The sequence below is a fragment of the Synchiropus splendidus genome, chromosome 1 (assembly GCF_027744825.2).
Source record: "Synchiropus splendidus isolate RoL2022-P1 chromosome 1, RoL_Sspl_1.0, whole genome shotgun sequence".
NCBI lineage: Eukaryota > Metazoa > Chordata > Actinopteri > Syngnathiformes > Callionymidae > Synchiropus > Synchiropus splendidus.
This window is the reverse complement of record NC_071334.1, coordinates 46,778,550-46,802,486: the sequence shown is the minus strand read 5'-3', so window position 1 is coordinate 46,802,486 and position 23,937 is coordinate 46,778,550. Positions and strand designations below refer to the sequence as shown.

At 40.7% G+C, this 23,937-nt stretch overlaps 1 protein-coding gene across 1 annotated transcript; it reads right to left on the bottom strand.

Moving 5' to 3' along the window:
• Positions 1-5,772: 5,772 nt before the first annotated feature.
• tbx5a (T-box transcription factor 5a) lies at positions 5,773-23,926 on the bottom strand. The gene is made up of 9 exons (XM_053884346.1): positions 23,648-23,926; positions 23,252-23,420; positions 22,715-22,809; positions 22,035-22,154; positions 21,452-21,599; positions 13,655-13,807; positions 10,099-10,190; positions 7,190-7,422; positions 5,773-6,753 (listed from the first exon to the last, which is right to left on the bottom strand). The coding sequence occupies exons 2-9, from the start codon at positions 23,393-23,395 to the stop codon at positions 6,158-6,160; spliced, it is 1,581 nt and encodes a 526-aa protein (XP_053740321.1). The 5' UTR covers positions 23,396-23,420; positions 23,648-23,926; the 3' UTR covers positions 5,773-6,157.
• Between the last annotated feature and the right edge of the window lie 11 nt (positions 23,927-23,937).

Below are 23,937 nucleotides of genomic sequence, written 5' to 3'. Positions count from 1 at the left end.
ACTCCTCCTCTCACTCAATATCGGATGTTGTTGGCTTTAGCCCCCGTGGGGCCGTCTGAACGATGAGCAGTGAAGGATGAAATGAAATGTGATTAAATGTCAAAGTTACACTTGACCAGGGTTAAATGCAGATATCTGAAACGCAGGATGATAGATGTTCAATTTCCTCTGAAGTGAAAACATGGCAGTACCAGAGGTTATTAAAATAAAATCAAATAAAATAAACAACAAGATTTCAGTAAGTAATCCAAACAGGAATCCCTCAACTGCCGAATGAGAAGGGATCAAGCAGTCCAAATGCAAGGGGAGCTGAGAGCGATTCTGAAAAGCAAAGGAACATCAATACTATATGTTGGGAAAACCAAGTATGAAAAAAAGCGTCGCAGTCCAAGATGGAGCTGTTATATGGGCGATAAAGTCAGAGAGAACACATCAATAACAAGGCAACGCAACAAGGACACCAGCATCCCCAACACTATGCAGAGGTCAGTTACACAGACCTATTGATAATGCATAGATTTGCCATAACAGTGTTGGTAAGTCGAAACCGCGTCTTGGACTGACAGTGATATTCTACTTTTTTTAGCTGTTGTTGGTCCCCCTTTGATGAAGGGAGGGCGTGACTTTCTGGGGCTTGCCTGGAGTTCCACATCCATGGACGGGAAGATAGGAATGCTAGCTGTAAGAAGCAGACAACCAGCTATTTCTCATTTGAGCGATTTCATTTCCAGTGAACTGTAGAAAACTATTTGTTTCCTAGCTAAGCCAGCTATAAATGAAAAGTGATTATTTTTCCATTTTATGGAAATCTCTAGATGTGCAGATTGTAATAGTTTGGTCTCAAAATAAAGGTTGGATTGTGTGTTTTTTGACTGTTTTTGTTCTATTACCGCCTTCATTCTCATCATTCATTCATTTAAAATCTCCAAACATCTCAAATGTGACATCTCAACTTCAAACGTGGACAAGAATTCTTGGTCCAGGCGTTTATTTCTTTTTCTGTGAATTGGACCATGTGGGATTGAAGTGAACTTCAAATAAATATGTTCTGCTGCTCGAAAATTGCACTTCATTGTTTTCCACACATGCTAAACCATAATCCGCTGGATTAAATGTCTGCTGTCTGGACAACATGTCTGCCCCAAACTCCTCGACAGCCATAACCTTCGAATGAATGAAGAGATTACGTTTGAGAGAAAAAGGAGACAATTTACATTTGCTATTCATCTTTGGCTTTATCCTGTTTGTCACTCCACCGAAAAGAGATGCATTGACTGGGGAGTGACTGGGATTTATCTGCCGTCTTTCCTCTGTGAAATGCTTTTAGGTTTGATGATTCACCCTGCATGCTCTAAGTAAATGAAAGTACACTTCTACACTTCTTCTTCCTAGAATGCATAAAATCATTAATGCACATTATTTTTAAAGGTGTAACCCCTGGTGAGCTCTCCTGATGATTGTGTTCTCCTGGTTTACATGCAGTGCAGAGACAATTGAGCTATGAGTAGTTCACATCCGTGACAAAAGGCGCCGCCGTGAGCTCTTCTTGACAGATTAAGTCGTTTAAAGGGGATGTATCCGCACTATCTGACATTGGAGGTCCAGAATCAGCATGTCAGAGAGATGGCTCAGCTCCGACACCGTCATGGAGCTGTCAACAGCTGTCATCAACATGCTCCCTTTAGCAGGTTTTTCAACGAAAACTCACAAGTTTTGAAATAAAATTAAATATTCAGGAGACTCTATAGTCTTAGTATCACAAGGATGAGAGATGTGGACTAGCTCACGGTTTTGATCAGCATGCTAACAGTTGCTAACGTGGAGGTAAAGTTGTCCTCTTAAACCAGTCTTCTTATAAAAGTCAATCTTATAATCTTCTTGTGAGAACTAATGATGTAAATGACCTGAGTCAAGTTGAAGGCAGATCAGTGGCGTCGAGACTGACAACACAGCTGATACCAGGTTTGTTTTATATTTACCGCAGTTACATGTTACACACATAGTTACACCTCTCCGTCTTCACATCTGAGAAGAAGCTGAAGCTCACGCAGCCGCACATCACCCAGTCCGATCATAGTCAAGCTACTCGGCTACATGCAGGTTTAGTGGCGCTATCAACCGCATTATCCAGGACGTGTAGTCTGACTAAGAGAAATTCGACAGTAATTCTGTTTTTGAGCGGTCATGTAGGTGCAGTCACTAAATCTCATATGTGACTAGTGTTATATTGTCAAATTAAATGAACAAAAATGTGGAGTTTGTTGTGATCTCTTGTGGTGTTTTCGAGAGGCTTTGATAATTTGACAGCTTGTTGTGATGTAGGGAAGAGGAAAAGGCACAAGCAAGCACATACATGTTAAAGCTCATCAGGTCTAAGGTAAAAAAAAAAAAGACATCGTCCTACCAGCACAAAAACGATTCCAAAAATTCAGAAATAGTCAGAAACCTGGAGTGGCTGGTTGTTTCAATTACTCACACTAGCTGCTCTGAAAAAAAGATGGTGGCCAACATGATCAGGCCAACTACAAGTGCTGGCCATCCAGGGGTTAAAAAACATGTAACAAAGTAACAAAGCCAGCACGATGGGCCAAGGAAGACTAGGCGGGCAAATTTTCCAGACTTCAACGAAAGTAGGTCATTACTTCAGCTGGTAGGTAAATGGCGGTGTTGAAGACGTTTTGTAAAACCCAACGGAGGCGAAGTGGATACAAAATAAAACAGAATGGAAGCATGACGTTATATACAGATATACAATGCAACACCACAGTGGGTTTTGTTTTGTTTGAAAACAGATGTTTCCGGAGCCTTGTGTTGTAATGTGTTTCATCATGAAATCAGATTATTATTTCGTTCAATCCGGTAGATTTATTTCTGGTGGTCGCATGGAATGATGATAGTAAAACATACGATCTCAATGCATCGTTAGATTTGGCTTTGGATGTGGTCACAGCTGTTTGGATCTTTTTGATAGTGGTCCAATCATCATGCAACGTATCTACCAATTTATTTTCACTTACTTTTGTGGAGTGATTCATCAATGACATCTCTTGCGGTTCTCTTTAAGCTTTCAACTTCTTTGTAGACAGACAACTTTAAAATGAAAGTCCTTTAGGCCTCTCATGGAAAACCTCCACCAGCCTCATCACTGCCTTTGTAGAGTATTTGTGTCTCAGTTTGTTGGATGTCAGGGGAACGGTGACAAGTTCTACCATATGATTACTATTCTGGTGGGTTTCACCCCAGAGTCAGGGTGAGAATCATCCTCTCTGCTTCTAGAAAGCAGCTGTGATAGAAAGGAGAGGTTTAAGACATTAATGTTAATACTGTATGAAGAGTGCAAAGACAAAAAGCTGCTATTTTTAGTTCTTATTCGGCCATTTGGCATGATGGGTCACCGTAGCGGTTGCCACAGATAGTCCTACACGTTAACCCTCTGGATCATCGTTCCTAGTCATATCTGTCTAAGGTCGGGCTGGATATCAATAAAAAACTTGCCAGTACCAAATACCAGTCCGATAATATGAAACTAGCTATATGTCCATGATAAGCCTGTTCTTCTGAGTGGTGATCGATATCTGCATTTTCGTCCTCGCCTTCTGTTATATGTCGCTCCAGATCTGTAAAGTACTAAAGTTGTAACTGCAAGCAGCTGTTCAGCCATTGTTGAATAGACCAAAGTAACAATTTCCCTTTGTCAACAATATTTACAATCATTTTTTTTTCCTATTTCAGTGTGATTAAACTCAACAACATATTCCGTCTGGCATCTCAACATCAGATTTGAGCAGTTGCGCCATGTTGGATAAAGTGTGTTGTTTATCAGCAGTGTCAAGATGTAAGCATTCAAAATGTTGTTTTGTAGCCACTTCTGACACTGGTAATGATAACCATGAGCTCATATACAATGTGTTATCTGTTTTTTTCCTTAAAAAAGGGTGCACTGACAATTATCAAGCAATTAATCCGATTTGTTTTTTTCAATGCACCGACATGTTCGATATGTTTTAGTAAGTCAAGAACCAAATTTTGAGAGGTCCCTGGACAGGTCGCCACTCCAAGTCAAGGCACTCTCTCACACACACGCACTCTTACATAATATTTGAAGTCATCAATTGACCTCTGAATGTTTTGGAAGTGTTGGAGTAAACTAGAGCACCTGGAGGAAACTTGGGACAGAGGCGTTTTGCAAAGCTGCTTTCATTCCTGCAACGTTTTTGCTGTGAGCCTGCAGCACTGACCACGACTTCACCCTGCTGTCTTTGCATAAGTTTAATACCGAGTAACTTCATCATCCAGTCGAGCTGGATGATTATGGCAAAAATGATGATCGAGATTATTTTGATTCATATTGTAATCTCAATTATTCTATGATTCTATGTTTTGCTGTCATTGAACTTCCAAACTTAATTGAACAATGATCTACAATAAAACAATCTGTAAAATACAAACAATAATTTAAGAGTTATATTTAACATTCATCATGTAGGTTAAATGTTACTCACTCGAAACAGCAGAGACGAGAAAATATTTCGAATTGAGCTGGTACTTGAGTGGGATGCATAGATTTTTCAGTGGTTCTGATGTTGTAAAAAGAGATTTCACATTCCAATGGGGTTTTTTTGTCATTTTTCATGAGATCATGAGAGAAGTCACTCGTTAAATCATAAAACTTCCACATTTGAGCGCTCTTCCTGCGTCTCTGCATTGTCATGAATGACAAGGAGCGCTTGTTTTCATCACCCCTGTCCCAGGTTGAGCGCGAGCGATTGTTCTTATGCATTTATCCACTTCCAAATAATCATTGGTTTTTGAAACATCTTCAACAAGCAGTTATCACTGCTGTTGTGACTCGCTGGATGAGCGTCTGCTCCTCAGAGGTTTGGACGCTGAATACCATGCCGCCGTTGTACACGACCGAGTCGGGAGCTAACAGTGGATAATATTAGCGTCCAGCACGCCGTGTAAATAGAGGCCCGAGCTCTCTCACTGACAGGCAGAGCCTCGCGCTACTCTGTGTAGTGGGCTCACTATGTCTTCCGCATGAGGCGTGGTGCAGCGTTCGGGTGCATCGTGACAGAACGAGAGAAGTTGGGGAGACGGGTGTCCGGCTAAATAATCGTTTCATGAAGATTATCACGTTTTCATAATCGGAGGACGACATAATCGCAATCCCGATAAAAAACGATTAACTGACCTGCCCTATCATCCAGTTTCCATTTAGACGACTGACATTGTTTCTTTTCTGCATTCAAGTTGTAAAACCAGCATTAACGTGTAAATCTTCATGAAATGTCTAGATGGGTAACGTCCGACTGTCTGGTTCTAAAGTGCAGCAGTAATAATGACAGTCAAGCTGAAGACTAAACTGAAATCTCTTTGGTCTTCTATCGACTCGCCTTTGTAGTAGGTGATTGTTGATGGTTAACATCATCTTCGTTGGCCTCTGCTTGTGATGTGATGTGTGAAGCTCATTCATCCGTAGTGAGACAGTTCAGAGAACTCTTACCATGCCTCCAATGTGCAAATGAAATGGAATGCAGCACCACATTTGTTTTTCTTGTAATGTAATTTCGTCACATGTCTCATAATGGCAACGATATGGAATTGTTGTCATGCAGAGTAGATGCACCCGGGAGCAGGAAAAACTCCTGCTCTGTTCAAATGCAAGGACATTTACAAACCAACCACAACAAGAGCTCCTCATTTTAACTTCCAGTACAAAGAAAGTTGGTAACTACAGAAAAATAACATTGAGAACTATTGTGGCGGAAACATAGCTTTCTTTTTTACAAAACAACAGAACGTTTTTACTTAAAAAAAAGAAGGAAGCAAGTCCATTTATCACCGAAACTGCAAACATCAATGAAAAGGAACAATCAATTCCATTTCTTTTTTTTGTTCGTTTTTTGTTATGTTTTTTTTTACACAGCTGGACTTTCTGCTTGTCTCTGGGAAGTCTTTGTTCAGATCCAGCTTCTTATAAGTGCAGACGACGTGGCAACAAGTGATATGAAGCTTCAGTACCTACTCAACATCTTCCTAGAATGATAAAAAGCATTACATCCTATAAAAATATAAATATAAATGCATCTAAAACCTTGCTGGTTTGACCTTTCTCTTTAATTTCTCATTATTTTTATTTCCCCAAAAGCTTCTTTTAACTGTTCTCATTCCACTCTGGCATGGTACTGACGCTGTGGACTGCGTGGTACTGGTGTGGAGATAGTGTGCGTTGTATGCCGTGCGAATAGAGGTACTCGTTTCCTTGCAGTCCTGCCGTCGGGGACTGAATCCCGGCCCCAAGACTGCACTGGCGGCCCAGAGTCTGGTGGGTCATGGAGCTCTGGTACATAGCAGCGTGATGGCCATCGCCAAGCTGTGGGGAGGGGTGACTTCCTACTCCGCCCAGTCTGGACACCAAAGATCCTGAGGTGAAGTGGGCAGAAAAGTGCTGGTAGGGCAGCCGCTCCATGGGCTGCATGGTGGTGACGGAGCAACTCCCGTAGGGGGAGACGCTGGCCCACGTGTTGCAGCTGATGTCCTCCAAACTGGGAACCGCCTCAGCTCCCTGAGAGGAGCTTGCATACATACAAGCCTGCCGCTGGCTGGACTCGCTGCGGTACGGTCCGCTGGCCAGTCCGAGACCTTGAGCGTAGGCGACGGGCCGGTAATAATGGTCCTCCTCGCTAGACGAACTCTCCAGGTAGGCTTTCTTGTAACTGTGCTCCCCTGGATGGCAGTCATCATCCACCGCTGCAGAAAACAAAAAACAATTTTCCAATACATTGACACCCAATGGTGCAGATTTAAAAAAGGTGTGGGCCAACGGAACTAGCTTCCTCAAAGGCACAGACCTTTTGATCTCGGGGACCCACCCGTTCATAGACAGATATCTGTCATTCGAATTTAAGCCGGCACCTGAACAAGACTCAAGTCGTGTTTATGAAATTTATGAAAGAAATTAAATTGATGAGGAAAAACTAGTCATGTGATTAAACATTCAAAATATAAACAAATATTCAGTCCCAGTGCCAGGAGATCCGCCAAGCCATAAATCCCACATGATCACTCGTGATAAAGGTGGATCAGATTTTTAAACAGAAACATGTCTGCCGCTTGTGTAGCTAAAGTTTGCGCAAGGAGCCCAGTTATACTGTATAAAGGACGGTCACATTTCTAGGTCTTATACCTTTTCTCTTGATGCAGTGATAGTCCTGGCTGTGTTCGTGTGGGTGAGGATAGGAGCCCGACTGAGGCAGCATGTCCTGGGAAGTGCTGGTGACCCCGTTTTCACACTGGGAGTAGTGGGAGCTCAAGGTGCTGGGGGTAGCCATGCCCTGGACATCTCCACTGAAAGGGCTCTGACTGGAGCCCACTCTTTGCCGCACTGTGCTCCGAGGAACGACAGGATAGTCCTTGGTGCTGTGATTAAAAGCAAAAATAGTCCCTCAATGAATGTGGAGATTCAAGAATATTCAAGATGGAGAGAATACAATTGAATTTTTTTTCAGATGTTCAACATTGGTTTACTTGTCAGTTTGGAGTATTTTATTTTATTATTATTGTTGTTGTACTATTTATAATATGTTAACTTACACAAAATAAGGGCATCAATTCTGCTTCTCCTGTCTACACTTACTGTAGCATTTACTGTATCCCAGCAGACTGACCTAGTTTTTCCAACGTGACTGGAGAGGCAAGGGAAGCCGCCCAAATTGCCGGAAAGCATCAAACATTAGGATCTGAATAGCACAAGTGTTGCCAAGTCGCGTTGGTGTGAACGTACAGTAACAATCCTCATGAGGGCATCGTCTTAACAGGGAGCCAGGATGCTGGGACTCTTCCACTTAGCTCATTGGAGGATACTCTCAAGTGAGAACTGCATACCTGAAGCTAGTTACGTGACTTGTAATAATACATCTTGAAAGTTGTAATAAGTATTTGGTTCAGTGTGTTATTTGAGTTCATATACGTTTGTCAATAGATTCAAATTTATAGTCTCTGAAGATGAGTTCTCTGGATTTATTGGCAAAATAATCACACATTTTCTGTCTTGTGTTGACCAAATCCTGGTTACATATAGAACAGAGTATGTTGCCATTAATTGTGTCTTAACTCTGCTCTAGTGCCATTAATTGAGATTATAAATTGTCAGTCTGTTGACAGCACTGATATATACTAATCTAGTCGTCTGTCGACTGGAATTCTTCAACACTGAAAGAGTTCATATTAGAAGGAATCTGATGAGTCGCGCGCTTTGGACATGACAGGATTGATGGCGCGGTCTGGATTCTGGCCAGTTGGAGTTTGTGATAGGTAAGACGGTTTTGTATTAGGAATGTTCTGTAGATGCAGAAATTGGGATAGTGTTCTGCAATCTGGATTACAACGATAACACGGAGGAGTTTATGCCCTGCTGCCCCCCTCTTTTGGCTTGTCTCCTTCAAATGCCGGAATAAGCAGTCGGGGTGGGTGAAGGAGGTAGGGGCGGGAGGGGGGGGCCAAAGTTTCAAAACCAGATTTTCTCCTTTGAAAATGTGTTTCCACACGGCATCGACGCACACTCCATATCTCATCTGGACTGAATAACACACACACACACACACGCACACACACAACTGTGGTCGTACACCAACTTGGCCGTCTGGACCAAATGATACCAGCAGTTCTTCTTTAAAGACAGATTGGAACACACATACTCGTAGTAAGAACATCCGGGTAGAGAGAGATGTAGCATCATGTTCTGCCAGATCATTCGTGAAAGATCAGCGGCAACACTTACATCACAGGACAGCAAGGTCTGGCTTTGAGCATGCTGAATGCACAATTAAAACAAAATGCAAACAAGCATAGTTAAGCCATTTGAAAGCACTTTCTCCCTTCAGGATTTCTATTTTCCCACAGATAAAAGCGCAACACAGCAACATTAAAAACAATAACATTTAAAAGCAATGTTTTCCATGGAGTTCATTCACCAGAGACTCCAAGTAGAGCTACAGTTGGGAGCTGTTCACCAATTGTATTAGCTTTGCCTAGGAATTTGGAGTAAAGTATACATGAGCTGAGATTTCAGTCCTCTCTTCAGTTCTCAAGTAAGCATTGTCAATAATCTTAACTACACAATGTCAGTAAATATATAGAAATATAAATCCCCTTGATGATCTAGTGTGACCAGACCAACAATAAACGTATGGAGATTTCATGTATTTCTCGCCAAGTTTTGTGGTTTGAACCCTGTCATTCAACTGAACCAAAGATTCCTCCATGGAATAGGGTATTAATATTACAGAAAAATTGCTCATGGGAGCTTTGGATAACTCTGTCACCTTCATTTAGAGGCCCATTCCAAGTAGATCCTCCGAAGAGGAGGCTCCAGTGTTGACTCAAAGCCAGTTCGGCCCCATTGCCTTTCAGTCTCTTGTTGTAGAATTATTTATTCTACGACAAGTAGCTGAAGTGGAGACGCCCCAAATTAAGCTGCTCTTTTTCAAGTTTATTTTAATAAAATACACCATAAATACACTATGTACAGGACGAGTCTAACCACTTGGCCTCAGCAGCCTCCACCCTGACCACTCCTAGTCAGTTGTGATTCTAGAAGCACATCTGTGACATCATGTTGTCCAGACGCTCGTTTCATTTTATTATTCTGCACTGCTGCATCAAAAATTACTTCATTGCATATTTGTGTACCCCATGAGTTTATTATTTTTGTAACACTCTCAGTTGTAACTTTGGTTTTTCTGTGTATATAGTTGTGATTGCAGGTTGTATGGGTGTTTTTTTTCAGCATGGTGTATGTGTGTGTGCAGCGTTACTGAGCCCTGTGTGTCGCCGTGTTGAGTCGATTGATGTGTCGATTTTCTGCTGTGAGGGGTTTGGGCTGTTGTAACGATTGACAACCATTTTTTTTGGTTTAAAATTGCAATATATTGCCAACATTTTTGCAGAAAGGGGAGTGATGGAAAGCGGTGGGCATTTTATGGGGTGTGAGGGGGATTTCAGTCATTTTTTATTGTTTTTTTTTTTCTTTTGGGGGGATGCTTTCTAACCGCATTCCGCTTCAACTTGAGTTCTTGTCATAAGTAGCTTGCTTACCTCTGCATCCTCGACATCCGGTGCAGCTCCATGTCATCACTCCCACGGAAGCCCTTGGCGAACGGGTTATTCTCAATCTTCAACTGCGTAATCTGAAACAGTGACCGGTTGCTGAGTCAGTTAAGGGGATCGACGATGATATGTTGCTGACAACTCACAGCAACAATACAGCTAAAATGTGGGTGTAGTTGATTGTTCTCATGATCAAAGATACAAGTTTGTCATCTTAATAACACTTTTTTTAAGTAAAATATTTCGATGTCAGTGTTCAATATGCACTATATACCTGCCGCCCCATTTGGGAAGGAAACAGTTCTGCCAGATAATGTTGCTGAGAGACTTTTGGATCCAGAGGGACAGTTTATTTCCCAAAAAGGTTCCCTCTCATACGACTTTATTGATCCAAAATTGAATGTACAAATAACTGAATTCTTCAGAAGAAAAAAAAAAGAAAAGAAAAAAACAGAGTTTCATTGGTGAATATAGATTGTCTTATTCATGAATGAAGTGGTAGTCTGTCTATCCAGTATGTACCCTGTCCGGGGTGTCCCCCTGCCTCTATTCCCAAAGGATCTGCGCAGTGTTTCAAGTTTGAAAAATAGTGATAAACGTGTCCGAGGACAGGCGAACAAAAACTCTAGGTATATCCCAGCCACGAGCAGCTCACTGGCTGCTGGCAGGTAATTTCGTCGGCAGCTCTCTGACACCACCGGGGGTCTGTCTGCCAGCAGCACGACACCTTCACCAGAGCTCGTAAAATCTCTGGGGTGACAGTCCTGTTGGCCCAGCACTAACACAGTTTAGAACAAAATAGAGCAAGTAATACTCTGTAACGCTGTCAACTTTATTGTTGCCATGTTACCTTCCACCCCTGCCATCATGGTGCTTTTCCGTGTTCACACAAGACAACAGATCACAATACAAAAAGGTGTTTGCATCTTGAGATGGTACAGGGTGCAATGGAATTCATACCACGTGGACAATATCAAGGTTGAAGTCTGTGCTATGATGGCAACCAAACTTCCTCATCTGGTTATGTTATGACCTAAGTTAGTGATTTCTGGTGAACTTCAATTCAGTCTCTGTCTCTCAGCCACCATATAATGTTGGTGGTAACACCACCATTATATCAACAGGACTCTAACAACAACTCAGTGAAGCTTCTAAGTTGTTTGTCAGAAAGTCATTTTAGAAGCGATGTCTGAGTCTGTGTGAAAGTGTACGTCAGTGATATTATTTCTACAGGCTAGTGAGAGCATTCATGTGGCAGGGCGAGAGCCTATATCCCACCTGGATAGGGTGAGCGTATAGTGACAATCTCTCTCTCACTCATTCAAACATGCACACATACACACAACTGTAGATAATTTAATGTCACCATGTGGCATGATTTTGGACTGTGGGAGGAAACCGGAGGAACACAAAGAAAGCACAGGGAACGAGGGAAGACTGGAGGCTGAAGCAACAACCACTATTCCACTTCCACAAGTCACTAAATTAAAAGTGAAGTTACGTTTTGTTACATGACAGACGTGTGTTATTTACAGAATGAATCACGCAAACTACACATTTTATGGAACTGACTCCTTTTAATATACACTTTGAGGTGATTATAAAAGGCTCCTGAGGGTGTCAGTAGAGAACAGTTGAAGAGATGTTCCAGATGAACTGAAATAGCAGACTTAAATAAGTCCAGCAGAAGAACTTGGAGTCTGCAGTTTTACACCAATTGTTTGCGTGGCTTATTAGAGGAGTGTGTTGACTGGCCGCTTTTATGACTTTCATTAGAGTCCGACAGGTGAATTGGACTGAAGCCTGCAGCTCTTGTTATTGCTGCAGCAGATGTCTGACTCTTGGATTCGACCATCGTGGTTGTTTTTGTCTGGACCGCTTCAATAATTAGCCTCGGGGTTACGATCTCGGCCCCCAATAACAAGTTTGGAAAATAATGAATGGTTTCTCCAGAGCGCTGGCCATTTCTGCTTCCTGTTCCCAGAAGCGAGGAGACGTTTCTATTGGCTGCCGAGACATTATGGGCCTTTCGCCCTCCTCCCCCACAACAGTTCCCCCTATAGTCGAGACATATATAAGGCCCGCACAGTTAAATGACGTTAAGCAGATGCTGTTTACACATATTTGTATCCCCAAGATGTTTGAGCTTCATTTCTGCTTCTGCATGCAACAGGTCGCATCGTAGATTCGTTTAAAAATGTCTAAGAAAATGTGCTCCCTTTTAAAACGTTCAAAACGTCATATAATAATATGTCATCACTCAAAAAAAAAAACACATTTCAGTGATGATGTTTGTGTTACAATGTAGTGGTTGTTTAACAGCCGACTAGCGGAAAATCTTTTTTTGTGAAGAGAGCGTTATATATAATATTAAATTCGATCCGCTTTTTCGACTCGTGCGAGTTCATTTAAAAAAAAATCCCGCTAGCGTCTTGGATTTGCAAATTAACTGCAATTTAAACACTTAAAACGTTGCAGTTTACAGAGTTTCCGATATAAACTTCGTCATATATTTTAAGTTGTGTATCTGGGTCATCTTATTTTGGATCAAGTATATAATGATATATTATATAGTTTGTTCGTTTGCGTGCTCAATTTGTAATCGATATACCGAATCGAATACAATAGATTTGCATGATGAAATAAAATATGCATCATGCAAATATATCGCACCATCACAAATAATTGACCTGAACAACTGAACAACTTGAAATGCTTATGTATATTTTAACTAATGTATTTGTTGTGGGGGGAAAAGGTTTAAACATTTTAATTTCAGTTACAATGAAATGGGAGTTTGATTATATGTCCTTTATTTAGAAGTTGTTAATTATTAATTCATTGTTTTACAAGTGACATTCTCCGATATCTTCATAAAGAAATAAAATTAATTATGTACATGACAAACGGAACATTAAAAAAAAGGCTTTTGCTCGTTAACTGTCTGATCGGACTGAAATAGTCAGTATAGTTAGTTAGTTAGTTTATTTGTACACATTTGTTTTGACGTAGTGGTTTAAATTAAATTTGGAAACTCTGTATGGAACTTAAATACATTTTTTTATTTTACAAAAACGCATTTAAATTCTAGAAATTACATTTCGTCCTGTCTATTTTCGCACTTTAATGTTTGCGTCATTTACTTCGCAATTCATTTGTTCAAATCAATCGAAATTCTTCTTTATCTATAAACAAAGCAGCGTTACGGCAGAGTGGAGGTCAGACGTCGCCTCGTCCGTTATCTCCTGATTCCCTCGTCTGTCAGTGACTCTCTAGGACATTTTCACCCCACGGAGATAACACTTTCGCTTGTGTCTCAATTTACAGCCAAAACTTTCGCACATGCGCAAAGTCAATCTAACAAGATATTCATTGTATATAGAATAGAATAGAGTAAGATAGTTTACAAAAGCGCTGTTGCGCGCGCGCTCACACGCCTGACTTTGTAAAAAAAAAAAAAGACGTTAAATGGCTAAAAATCCTCCTTAAAACGAGCTTGGAAACTCAGATCACCAGCAGCAAACAAAAGCCCTGATGCGCTGACCTTGTGGTTCTGATAGGAGGTGACTGCGATGAAGGCGGTCTCTGGGAAGACGTGGGTGCAGAAGGCCGTGTTTTTGGAGCCGAAGCCGTTATTCTCGTCCGCCTTGACTATGTGGATCCTCGGCTGATACTTGTGCATCGAGTTCAGGATGATCTGCAGCAGAGAGACGGAGACGTTGGTTTTTGTGGTGCTGAAAAAACCTGGATAGTTATCGACAATGTTTACTCGTAATTGCTTTAGTATAATGGTATTTTCTGTAATTTAAAAATGTCACATGAATTAATGAATGTAGTAATAATATCATTATTACTACAAGTAATAATATTCTCGTCATTTTCATCTACGTTTGCTGTTATGAATACCTTCAATAGAGGTAAAACTAACAGTTTTCTATTGTTGAAACAAGTACAACGACTGTATTGTTAGTTCTATAATACTGATCAACGTAACCATTTATTAGATTCATTATTAAAATAATCAATAAAACCCAAACTTTTTTGCAATTAATATTAACTATGAAATGTTGCAACTGCTCTTAGTTTACAACCTAGCAGCAATTAATAATAATAATAATAATAATAATAATAATAATAATAATAATAATAATTGTGATGCTTTAAAAAAATAAGTGACATTTTCATTATTTTTAAATGCCTGCATCATTAATCACTGTCATTACCTTTTTATTACTAAAAACTCATTCACTATTACAACTAATAATGACGACTTCAGTTGCTGTTGCTACGTCGAGTGTTGATAATAGCAATAACATGAATTGCAACTGTTATATGGTTAGGGTTAACTTATAAGCATGACATTTACTGCCTAAAGACATAATGGATTTTGTATCGTTTTATAATTCTAGCTCTGTTAATAAAAACGTACAGAGGTATGTTTTGCACAAAATCACTTTAAACTGAAATGAGTTTTTGCTGATGCATGCGAAAAAACAAAACAAAACATGAACACGACTGGAGCCTTTCCTTTATTGTCATACTTGTTTTTCATTCTTATTTCATCTTCAAAATACTCAGCCACATCTTGTAATTAAAGACAACTTATTGACTGCAGAAGTGTAATTGAATGTTTTTACACAAGTGCCTCGGATGCAATGGAGCGTTTCTCCTCATAGCGCTCAAAGTTGTTTATGCCAGAACTGAAATAACACATCCCACGTGTTTCTGACTCTGCTGGACCCGACATGGTGAGTTCAACACCAATGAGTTTTGTTTGACGCCGCAGCTGTATCTTCTTGTTACTGCTCCTCATCTCTGATTCATGTTGTTCGTATTTTGATTCAGGTTTCTGTGAAGCTCAGACTCTTTGTGGAGTCTGTGTGACATACATCCTTTTATTGTTTTCACAATCGATGCAGTATTCCAATATTGTCCCATGAAGCATCTCAGGGGACATGAACTTGATCTATGGACTCCTCTAAGAGCCTCTCTGGTCTCACACAGGCTGCTCAGTAAATGTGTTCCTTTTAATTTCCACTTTAAAAGGCCGGTTTTGCCCCCACACCTCCTCCATTTTACTCCCCCACTCATGTCCCACAGGCATTCCTCCATTCTGTTATCTGAAAGCTTGTTTTTGTACCTGCCTTTCACCACCAACAAGAGGCACAAGCCCATCACCTGTAGGGGTGTCCTGCATGGAAAAAGCCTTCCCCCTCCAGAGCCTTTTCCCTGTCGGTTGAGTGAACCACAGATGACAGATAACTACAATAGTCGTCCATTATTTATATTCAGTTGAACATGATCTTGTTTCATGGTGCGCTAGGTTTTTTATTAAAAGGCCCAAGTGGGGGAGTCTTGCGCTTTTGCCGCCTTCGAGCGCCATGTCAAAGCAGTGCCTGCTCTAGACATGCTCAAGGACACTTTGCTTTGTCTCCAAATTCCATCACCAAAGATGATTACCGCAATTATAAACGGAGTATTCTGAAGGAAGGATTATGGCCGCCGACTCCACTTTGGACATGATGAGTCTGTTTGATTGTGATTGTAATGACACCAGCAAACCCTGCGTAATGTTGGTTTGGTTTATGTCAGAACGACAATAAAAGCTTTGCCTGGCTCAGCTCTGGCTCAGCTCCATTTCTACCCAATGGTTTGGGAACATGTTTTATTGGCAAAAATGATAAGAAAATGTCAGTCCATCAATCCTTCATTAATGCTCATCCGACTTGTTCATTGGCGGATGACAGATTGTTGTTTCCAATAGTGACCATGTTCAGCTGACAGTGCGCTTGTGTGTAAAAAAGTGAACTTGAGAACATCCTGAATACAGGTTCTTTAACAACAATACATCTCAGACTGTCAGTTATCTTTTATATGTCCTCAACTTTTGCTGTAAATTAGTATAATATTCTTTATGGTAGGATGGACCAACTTTACTGTGTGGGTGGTAGGAAGCTGATTTGCTGTTGTGTGTTTTGTGTTGTGTGCAATAAAATGCATATGAAACTGTTAGTTCCTGGTAAAAAGCTGTGAGAGAAGGACTAAGACAGTGTGTATGATTATAGAAATGTAGAAGTACTTGAGTTCATGTGAAAACAAATCACAAAGTACTTTGCAACCTCGCAATCAAACCTGAGAGCCACATTTCTCACAGGTTATCATGTCGAACACTGTGTATGCGTAATTGTGCGCACATGACTGCTGTCATTCCAGAGAGGAGACTTTGCGTCAACTAGAGCGTGTGTTTCATTATCGTTTCAAATGTTTGTTTTTTTTGGTCACACTAAATACAAACTACTTATTCATGTGTTTATTTACAGCATATTATCCAGTCATGAATCATTATAAAGTACTGACTAGTGTCTTGATAAGACTGACTAGCTGTTACCCTGGAATAGTCACCAAAAGTTCACTCTTAGCAACAACATAATTAGGAAGTATTAACCGTAAATATTTTATTATATGTTAATATGTGTTCTCCTGTTTTTTTTTAACCTTCTTTTTTGTTGATATAAGGTGGGAATTTCTCTTTGGAGATTAATAAAGTATCTATCTATCTATCTATCTATCAATCTATCTATCTACCTATCTAGATGGTTACCGAGCCCTGTCGTTTGGACTGTCACACCCTACTGTATGTGTACAACAAAGAAGCATCTCGGTATGTATATCATTAGTAAGTGTTGTAATTATTACCGTTATTTCCGGGCTATGAGCCTCTACTTTTTTCACACGCTCTGATCCCTCCGCCTTAAATAACAATATATGGATTTTTACGGGCAAACAAAGCCGCCGAGATGTTGAGTCACACCAGACCAATGAACTCACGGGTGTCGTAATGACATTAAAGCTCATATTGTCATCCACAGTTGGTTGACCAGCTGCAGAATGGGTACATAAATAAAATGTGTAGCTCCAAAAAAACTTACTGAAATAAAAACACTTTTGTTGCTGTTCACTTGACTTGACCTAAAATCCTGAGTGGGGTCCTACATTATGAAGTCGGATTTATGTTCTTCCAAACTCATGCTGCGACGCATGAAACACAGCGTCTCTTAGAGCTGTATCTTCAACGCTTGATCCTGTTTTTAGTTGTGCAGTCCTAGTTCAGCCAGCTGCAGAAAGAATGCTACTCTTGACATGGGCAGGGTGATTAATCTTTGTGGGACCGCTCGTGGATGTAATGCTTTCCCTAGCCTCACACCTGAAACCATCCAATTGTTCAACTTAACCATGACTCTGAACCAAACTGCAACTCAATTCATTGATCCCCACAGGTATAGCTATACAAGTATCGCTACACACAGCCCCGTGTTCATCAAAACACCAGGAGATGACATCATTCACTCCAAACATAAACACAAATAGCACTTTTGCATCCATCACCTTTTAAATAGCAGATATAGATATTTCTAGCATTGCTTTCGCTTTTCACTTTACTTGTTGCTGCAGACTCATGTTCAGTATTAGTTGTTCCATTGGCCTTTTTTTCCTTTTTTTCGGAATGTGAGTGGAAAAAAGCCGGTTAAACATGGCATTTTCCCATGATGTTTTCTGGCAGAGGTCAGGATTGTAGAACTGACCACAACAACAAATCCATTGGTCACTATTGATAGTTTTCTGAAAAATCCTCCAGTTCCTTCACAAACTCTCAAAAATAACCACAGAACGTGTGTGTTTTTTTTCCAGGGGGTTAATGGGGTGTTTCTGCGTAGACCACCCACTGGGCTCGGAGCACACGCCTCGTCCACCCGCTGGCCCAGTATCTCTCCCCCCGTTGCCCCTGGATGATAGTATTTAATGATAGTGAGGGATCACTGCGGGTCTTGAGCCACTGCCCTTTGCTTTCAAGTCCCACCACATCAGAGAGTTTCCGCAGATCCTCGGCATTAGCCCCAGCCTTGTACGCCATCTATTACTGCTGATCGCACACTGCCAGTCAGATATAAACAGTGCGACGCTCACACTCCGGCCTCACGACCCAAACATGTGTGGGAGTGGATAAATAAAACAGGAATATTCCCAGATTCACATCAAAACATCAGACGTGATCTTGGAACAGTGTTGAGAATTGTTCTTCTATTGAACAGACTGTCAGTTATGTTTGTTACTGTCATAAAAATCTGTTAATATCATGAGAATGTGGGGCAACTATCAATAGTTCTCACATGACAAGCTACTTGACACTCAACAAATTACTTGTTTATTAATGTCCAATAATCAGTAATTATGATGTTGTATAGAGTGAACCTTTGGTGACGAACAAGACACTAATAATTACTTTCTGATGATTAATTACAGTCTAATAAGATGCTAGTACATGTACAAAAGTACTTTATGGATGATAATATCTGACCCCTAAGCTAAAGTGAGAGACTGTCACTGTATATCACATTCCTTCATTATTGTTGGATTGCATAGATTTCAGTCAATATTTCTCCTTATATAACATTACATACATTGATCAGGTAGAAAAAAAAAATAGTCTATTTGTGCGAGTTGATGTGCTTTTGGCTTTATTACTGAGATGAACTTACATTTTTAACATCTACAGCTTGTGGCTTGTCGTCCAATTTTTATTTTTTTTTTGCAGTATTTTAAATACTTTTTTTTACTACGTAAGTAATAAGAAGTTTTTTGTTTTTTTTACAAGCAACCTATTTTTTTATTTAAAAAAATGGTGTCATATATTCATTAACAAATTTGAATTTATAATTGGATCTACTACAGCTAGAATTAAGTGTAAAACAAAGCTTGAATAAAGCTGAATCTATTTTAAGCAATGTTATTAAAACGATCATTTTAAGAATTGCGCTTCAGTCTGCCTGCAGAAAGCCATGTGTAGAAGTAAACCCGTCTCAAGCAGCTGAAGGACACCATCTTGGAATAATAGACATATCAGACGTTTGGTGCCACGACCGATCGCGTACCGCCACTTGACAAACTCTTCGCTTTCAAGTGTGTGTAGACAAAAGTGCTCCATATTTACGGCAGCTTTAATGTGTGTAGAACAAATTATGAGAATCCTCTCAGATTAAACTTAATTGTCCCCATGTGCAGCGATTGATTCAGCCTCATAAATCCCCGAAGATGAATACATTCTTCATGGGCCTATCCGGCTGCTCCTAATTACAATCTAACAAGTTTCTCCGACCAGCTGGACGGAGACACACACTCCTCGCCAGACGTCTCCTTTATGAATCCCATGGTGCCGACTCCCAACGCGATGCAGCGACTTTCACCAATCAAAGAAAAGGCGCCCTTTAGGCCCAAAATTTACAACTCTGCTCAGATCCAGTTTCATTTCAGCAGCTGGGCTGCGGCGGGGCCACAACTCTATAGGTGCCATGTAGACGGAGGGCGGGTGTTTACTCTGCATACCTTCGGCTGGTGAGACAGAAGTTAGGGCTGCTTGAATCAAGGTTTTAGTGAGGGGACTTTTTGTATTTGCATCGTCTTCACAAACAGAATTACCTGTATGTGTCTTGACTCACTACTGACTCAACTTCATGCGCTTGTGTGTGTGTGTGTGCTACTTATGAGAATGAAAGAAATGGAGACAGTAAATGGCGAGTTGGTAAATATCCCTTCTTTCTTTGTCAGAAGAATCTCTCCTCCTTAGTAGATGTTGAGTCTCCACCTCAGCTTCCACTGTCGCACTTAACATCCCTGTTTGAGGTGTTTGACTCCAGCATGCATTGCCTCCGGTCCCGGTCAACCAGACACAGTAGTTGACGTATTCTGTTTTCCGAAAAAAATGAACGAAACTGAGTTGTCTGAGCTTCTTCTGTTCACGTACGTTTATGGATTTGTGCGGTGCAGCCGCAGCATTTATCTTGATGTGAGCTGGCAATGACCTGGAGTGAGGTGTCTCTCTCTGTCGGCCGCTGGTCCCCTCAAACAGCTAGCGTGACTCACCAACGCTGCCTTTAATCAGCTGACAACAGCTGCACGTTCAAAATATGGCTGCCAAGCAGTTTGAGTTTTAATCTTGCTCCTGAAAAAGTGTTCAATAAAGACTTTACTTTTTATCACTCATAACTTTGGGATTTGCTCCATGCGTCCACTTGAGGTTTGTGTCAACCTCAGAATGGTAAATGGCTCTACTTATATAGCGCTTTTCCATGCTTACTCAGCACTGCTCTCCAGCAAGACACACATTCACCCATTCACACAGCTCCACTGCATCAACCGTGGAAAACAAGCCAGCAACGTGGAAGGGTGGTTGTTATGATCAAAAATAGTGAGTGTTTAATGCATGAATTGTGAGCATTTGCCTGTTTAAATGAGTATTTGTTGAACCAATGGAAGGAGTCCCGGGTCAGGACGGGTTGGCGTGGTGTTTACCAAATGATATAGATCCAGAAAACAGTTTGCAACAGGTCAACGTGAGAGCAGTTGGTGCCATGAATTTTAGAGAAGTTGTTGTTTCATCTCCTTCCTCCCTCATCATCGTTTCCCCTAGTTAATGACTAGCTAGCAAGCTAATTACCTCACTATTTAGCTCTGGTTTGGCTTCAACACGGCCTTTAAATAACACAGAATCACGCGACTGACGTGTGTGAATGTTTAGCAGACAGGACTCATAGGAACCCGCAGGGGTCAGGCAGTTAGCATGAAGGAGGACTTCAAAATCAAACCACACAATTAACAAAGTCGTGCCACGTTTGGAAACATTTTTGACTTTTTCAGGGGAAAAAAACAAAACAAATAACAGCCACTGCCCTCTGCAAAACAACAACATGATACACAGGGTCCATGAATTTTCAGTATTGATAAAATGTATTATGAATCTAAATTCGATTAACAAAATAATTTTAATCTACCTAAAATCAAGTGTTTATGTTGAAGTCTGGTTATTCAATTTCCATAATTCAAATCTTAGAACTTGATGGAAGCGTTTTCATCCTTTGTCTTATTTTTTTTAAACTAAAACTTACTTGGTGGAATGACTTATAAACAGACACTTGAAGTTAATCACGTGTTTCCCCCCCCATATTTAATGTTTCATTACAGCTAAAATCGAATTAGTTGCTTAACAGTCATATAAAGCACTAAAATCTGTAAATCTGATGTCTTGCTGAACAAAAATTTAAACTAAAATTTTGAGCTTCGGGTGATAAAAATATCGAAGAATTCAAATAGTGCATTTTTTTACACAAATCTTAAAAGCCGTTTGTAAAACAATATTAACTGTACATTCTAATTCGTAATTCTAATGCTGTGTACCGTTAAGGAATTAATTATTAATTCAAAATAGTGACGAACTCTAGTCGAAATAAGTGGATCCAAACCAACACCCAGATCAGAACTAAAAAGACTTGTCTGTATAGGCACCTACGTGTCCGAACGGGTCCAGGTGGTTGTTGGTCAGTTTCAGCTTCTGGAACGAGACCAGCTGCCGCATCCAGTGAGCTCCGGTGGCCGGAGAGTCCGGGTGGACGTAGAGTCTCCCGGGCATGGCTGGCTCGGCCTTCCCGGTCACGGACCTGGGTCAAACACACGCAACTTTACTTTATTATATAAAAGTTTAATCCGCCACTTTGTTGACCAAGTCAGTTTCCGCCGTTCGGAGTCATGACTAGATTTACATTTTTGAAAGTTCAATAAAAGGTTCCAAAGAAGGCGGCAATGATAACGGGTAGAATAAATATTTAATTTTAAAACTGTCTTTGCGCTTTGTCTTTTAGCCGACAATTACAAAAAACGTAAACAGTATCCAGTCTCTTTCGTTCTCTTTATTATTTGGGGTAAAATATGTGTTTTAAATCCCGATTATGTGCATTTAAATTCCAATATATATTTAGAAAGTTTTTATATTGTCTATTTGTCTATTTTGAATTTTGGAGTTTTGTTTATAGAAGGTAACATTGTGTTTTGCGAGCCCAAATAAGAACACGTGCGTGCGTGCGTGAGCCACATACCATTTATTATCAGCAAACTTGTATCGATGGTCGTCTGCAGGAACCACGTCCATGAGCAAAATATATTTAGTTTTGGGGTTAAGTCCCGTCACCTTCACTTTGAAACTCGGAAACATCCTCCTGCCAACGGCAAAAGAAAATCACATCAGTTTGTACACATCATTGAGGAGATCAACTTGCAATATGTATCGGAGCGGAAAAGAGTGTGTGTGTGTGTGTTATAGCCGCGGATACACACAACTGCCTAATTATGCATAAAAGTCATTTATAATACAAACAGGAACCTGAATCGGTTCAGGCAGTCGATTACGATGAGATGTCACTGGAGGTGACTCAAATTGAGCGTAATAGATGAAAGGATGCGAGGTGACAAACATCCGTGTGGACAAGAATCATGCGGTGCAGAACGAAAATGGTGGAAGACGACGGACATTGGACACGATCGACTGAACCTTCACTGTTAACATGGCTGAGTGACATTAACTTAAAAGCCTGCGTTTATAAAAATGAAGAAAAAGAATGCGTCAATTATTTCATGACATCTAACTTCAGACATATATATATAAAAGAAGGTCAACTTCTACTTTTATGATCAACTCAGTCATAAAAAAAAGATCAACTCAGAAAAAGAAGATCAACTCAGTCATAAAAGCAAGCGGACAGCGTCCGTGTCCTCTTACCTTCCGGCTTTGGTGATGATCATCTCGGTCCCCACTTCGTGAAACTTCATCCACAGTTCACGTTCGTGTAGGTAAACTTTAATTCCTTCCATTCCCTTCAAAGTGAAAGCGCCACGTCGTGAATTAGGGCTGAACATCACGAGGCATATTATAATTTAACGCTGAACTTTTTTATTTTTATTTCATGTTGTCCTACTGTGAAGTTTGTTAAGTTACTTAAGGTAGCAATAAATAGTGAATATATATATATATATATATATATATATATATATATATATATATATATATATATATATATATATATATATATATATATATATATATATATATATATATATATATATATAATGTCGCCTGTTATTTTACTATGTTTTAAGTTCTGCATTTATGTCAGTTCAAATATGTGTGTGTGTATGTGTGTGTTCGAGCGTGTGACTGTCAAGACATGTGTGTGTTATTGGCGAAAAAAAACAAACAGTAACTTTAGATCATGAGTGTCGCGTGATCGTCAACACTGACTTCTAAACACACACTGACCTGCTGAATGTACGTCGTTTGCGAGGATGGAGATTTGCTGACGGTTCCGTTCTGTTTCTCGGGCTTCTCGCTTTGGACCTCTCTTGAGTCCGAGCCTCCGCCGGGAGAGTTTTGGAGGCTAAAGGTCTCCTCCTGGTCCGCCATGACTGAAGATCCAACTCGACTCCAGCTGTTAAACAAAAAGCAAACATATGCTTTAGTGTGACCCGCACACACGCAGTCGTGAATCCAACAGACGTGGGTCGTGTTTTCAGGAGTGGGCTGAGCCTATCGGCGCAGTGGATCAGGTTCAGATCTCCGACGCTTACGGGCTTATTTCATCAATTTTAACTCGCGACTTCCGTTTGCAGAAGAGCCACAAGTCGGAACAACCCCCTCACAACGGCGTCGTCTTACCTAGAGCAACGGCCAGGTCACTGCTATCCAACCAAACGGCACTTTTAAAAGTCCAAGTCAGATAATCCAGAGGTTTTGTGTCAGTATCTCCATGAAATCTGACGATCCGTCGCCACTCCAATCCAAACGGTCCCGCGCTTCGCTCCGCGGTCGCTACTCTGCCTTATCGCACATTTTAGGGTACGAGATTGTGAGGCGAGCCGAGCGATAGCACCCCGCACTAGTCTGTAGTTCGAGTCCCGAAGGAGCAGGTCCGTCACCTCCTCCTCCTTCTGCCCTCCTCTCTCTCC

Bases quoted from the DNA above. Each gene is read 5' to 3' on its own strand.
- tbx5a (XM_053884346.1), bottom strand. From the start codon at position 23,395: ATGGCGGACCAGGAGGAGACCTTTAGCCTCCAAAACTCTCCCGGCGGA. The intron at 21,600-22,034 runs GTATGTGGCTCA...TGTTTGACCCAG, and splicing joins AAGTTTGCTGATAATAAATG to GTCCGTGACCGGGAAGGCCG. The intron at 10,191-13,654 runs GTCAGCGCATCA...TCACTGTTTCAG, and splicing joins CCTCCTATCAGAACCACAAG to ATTACGCAGTTGAAGATTGA.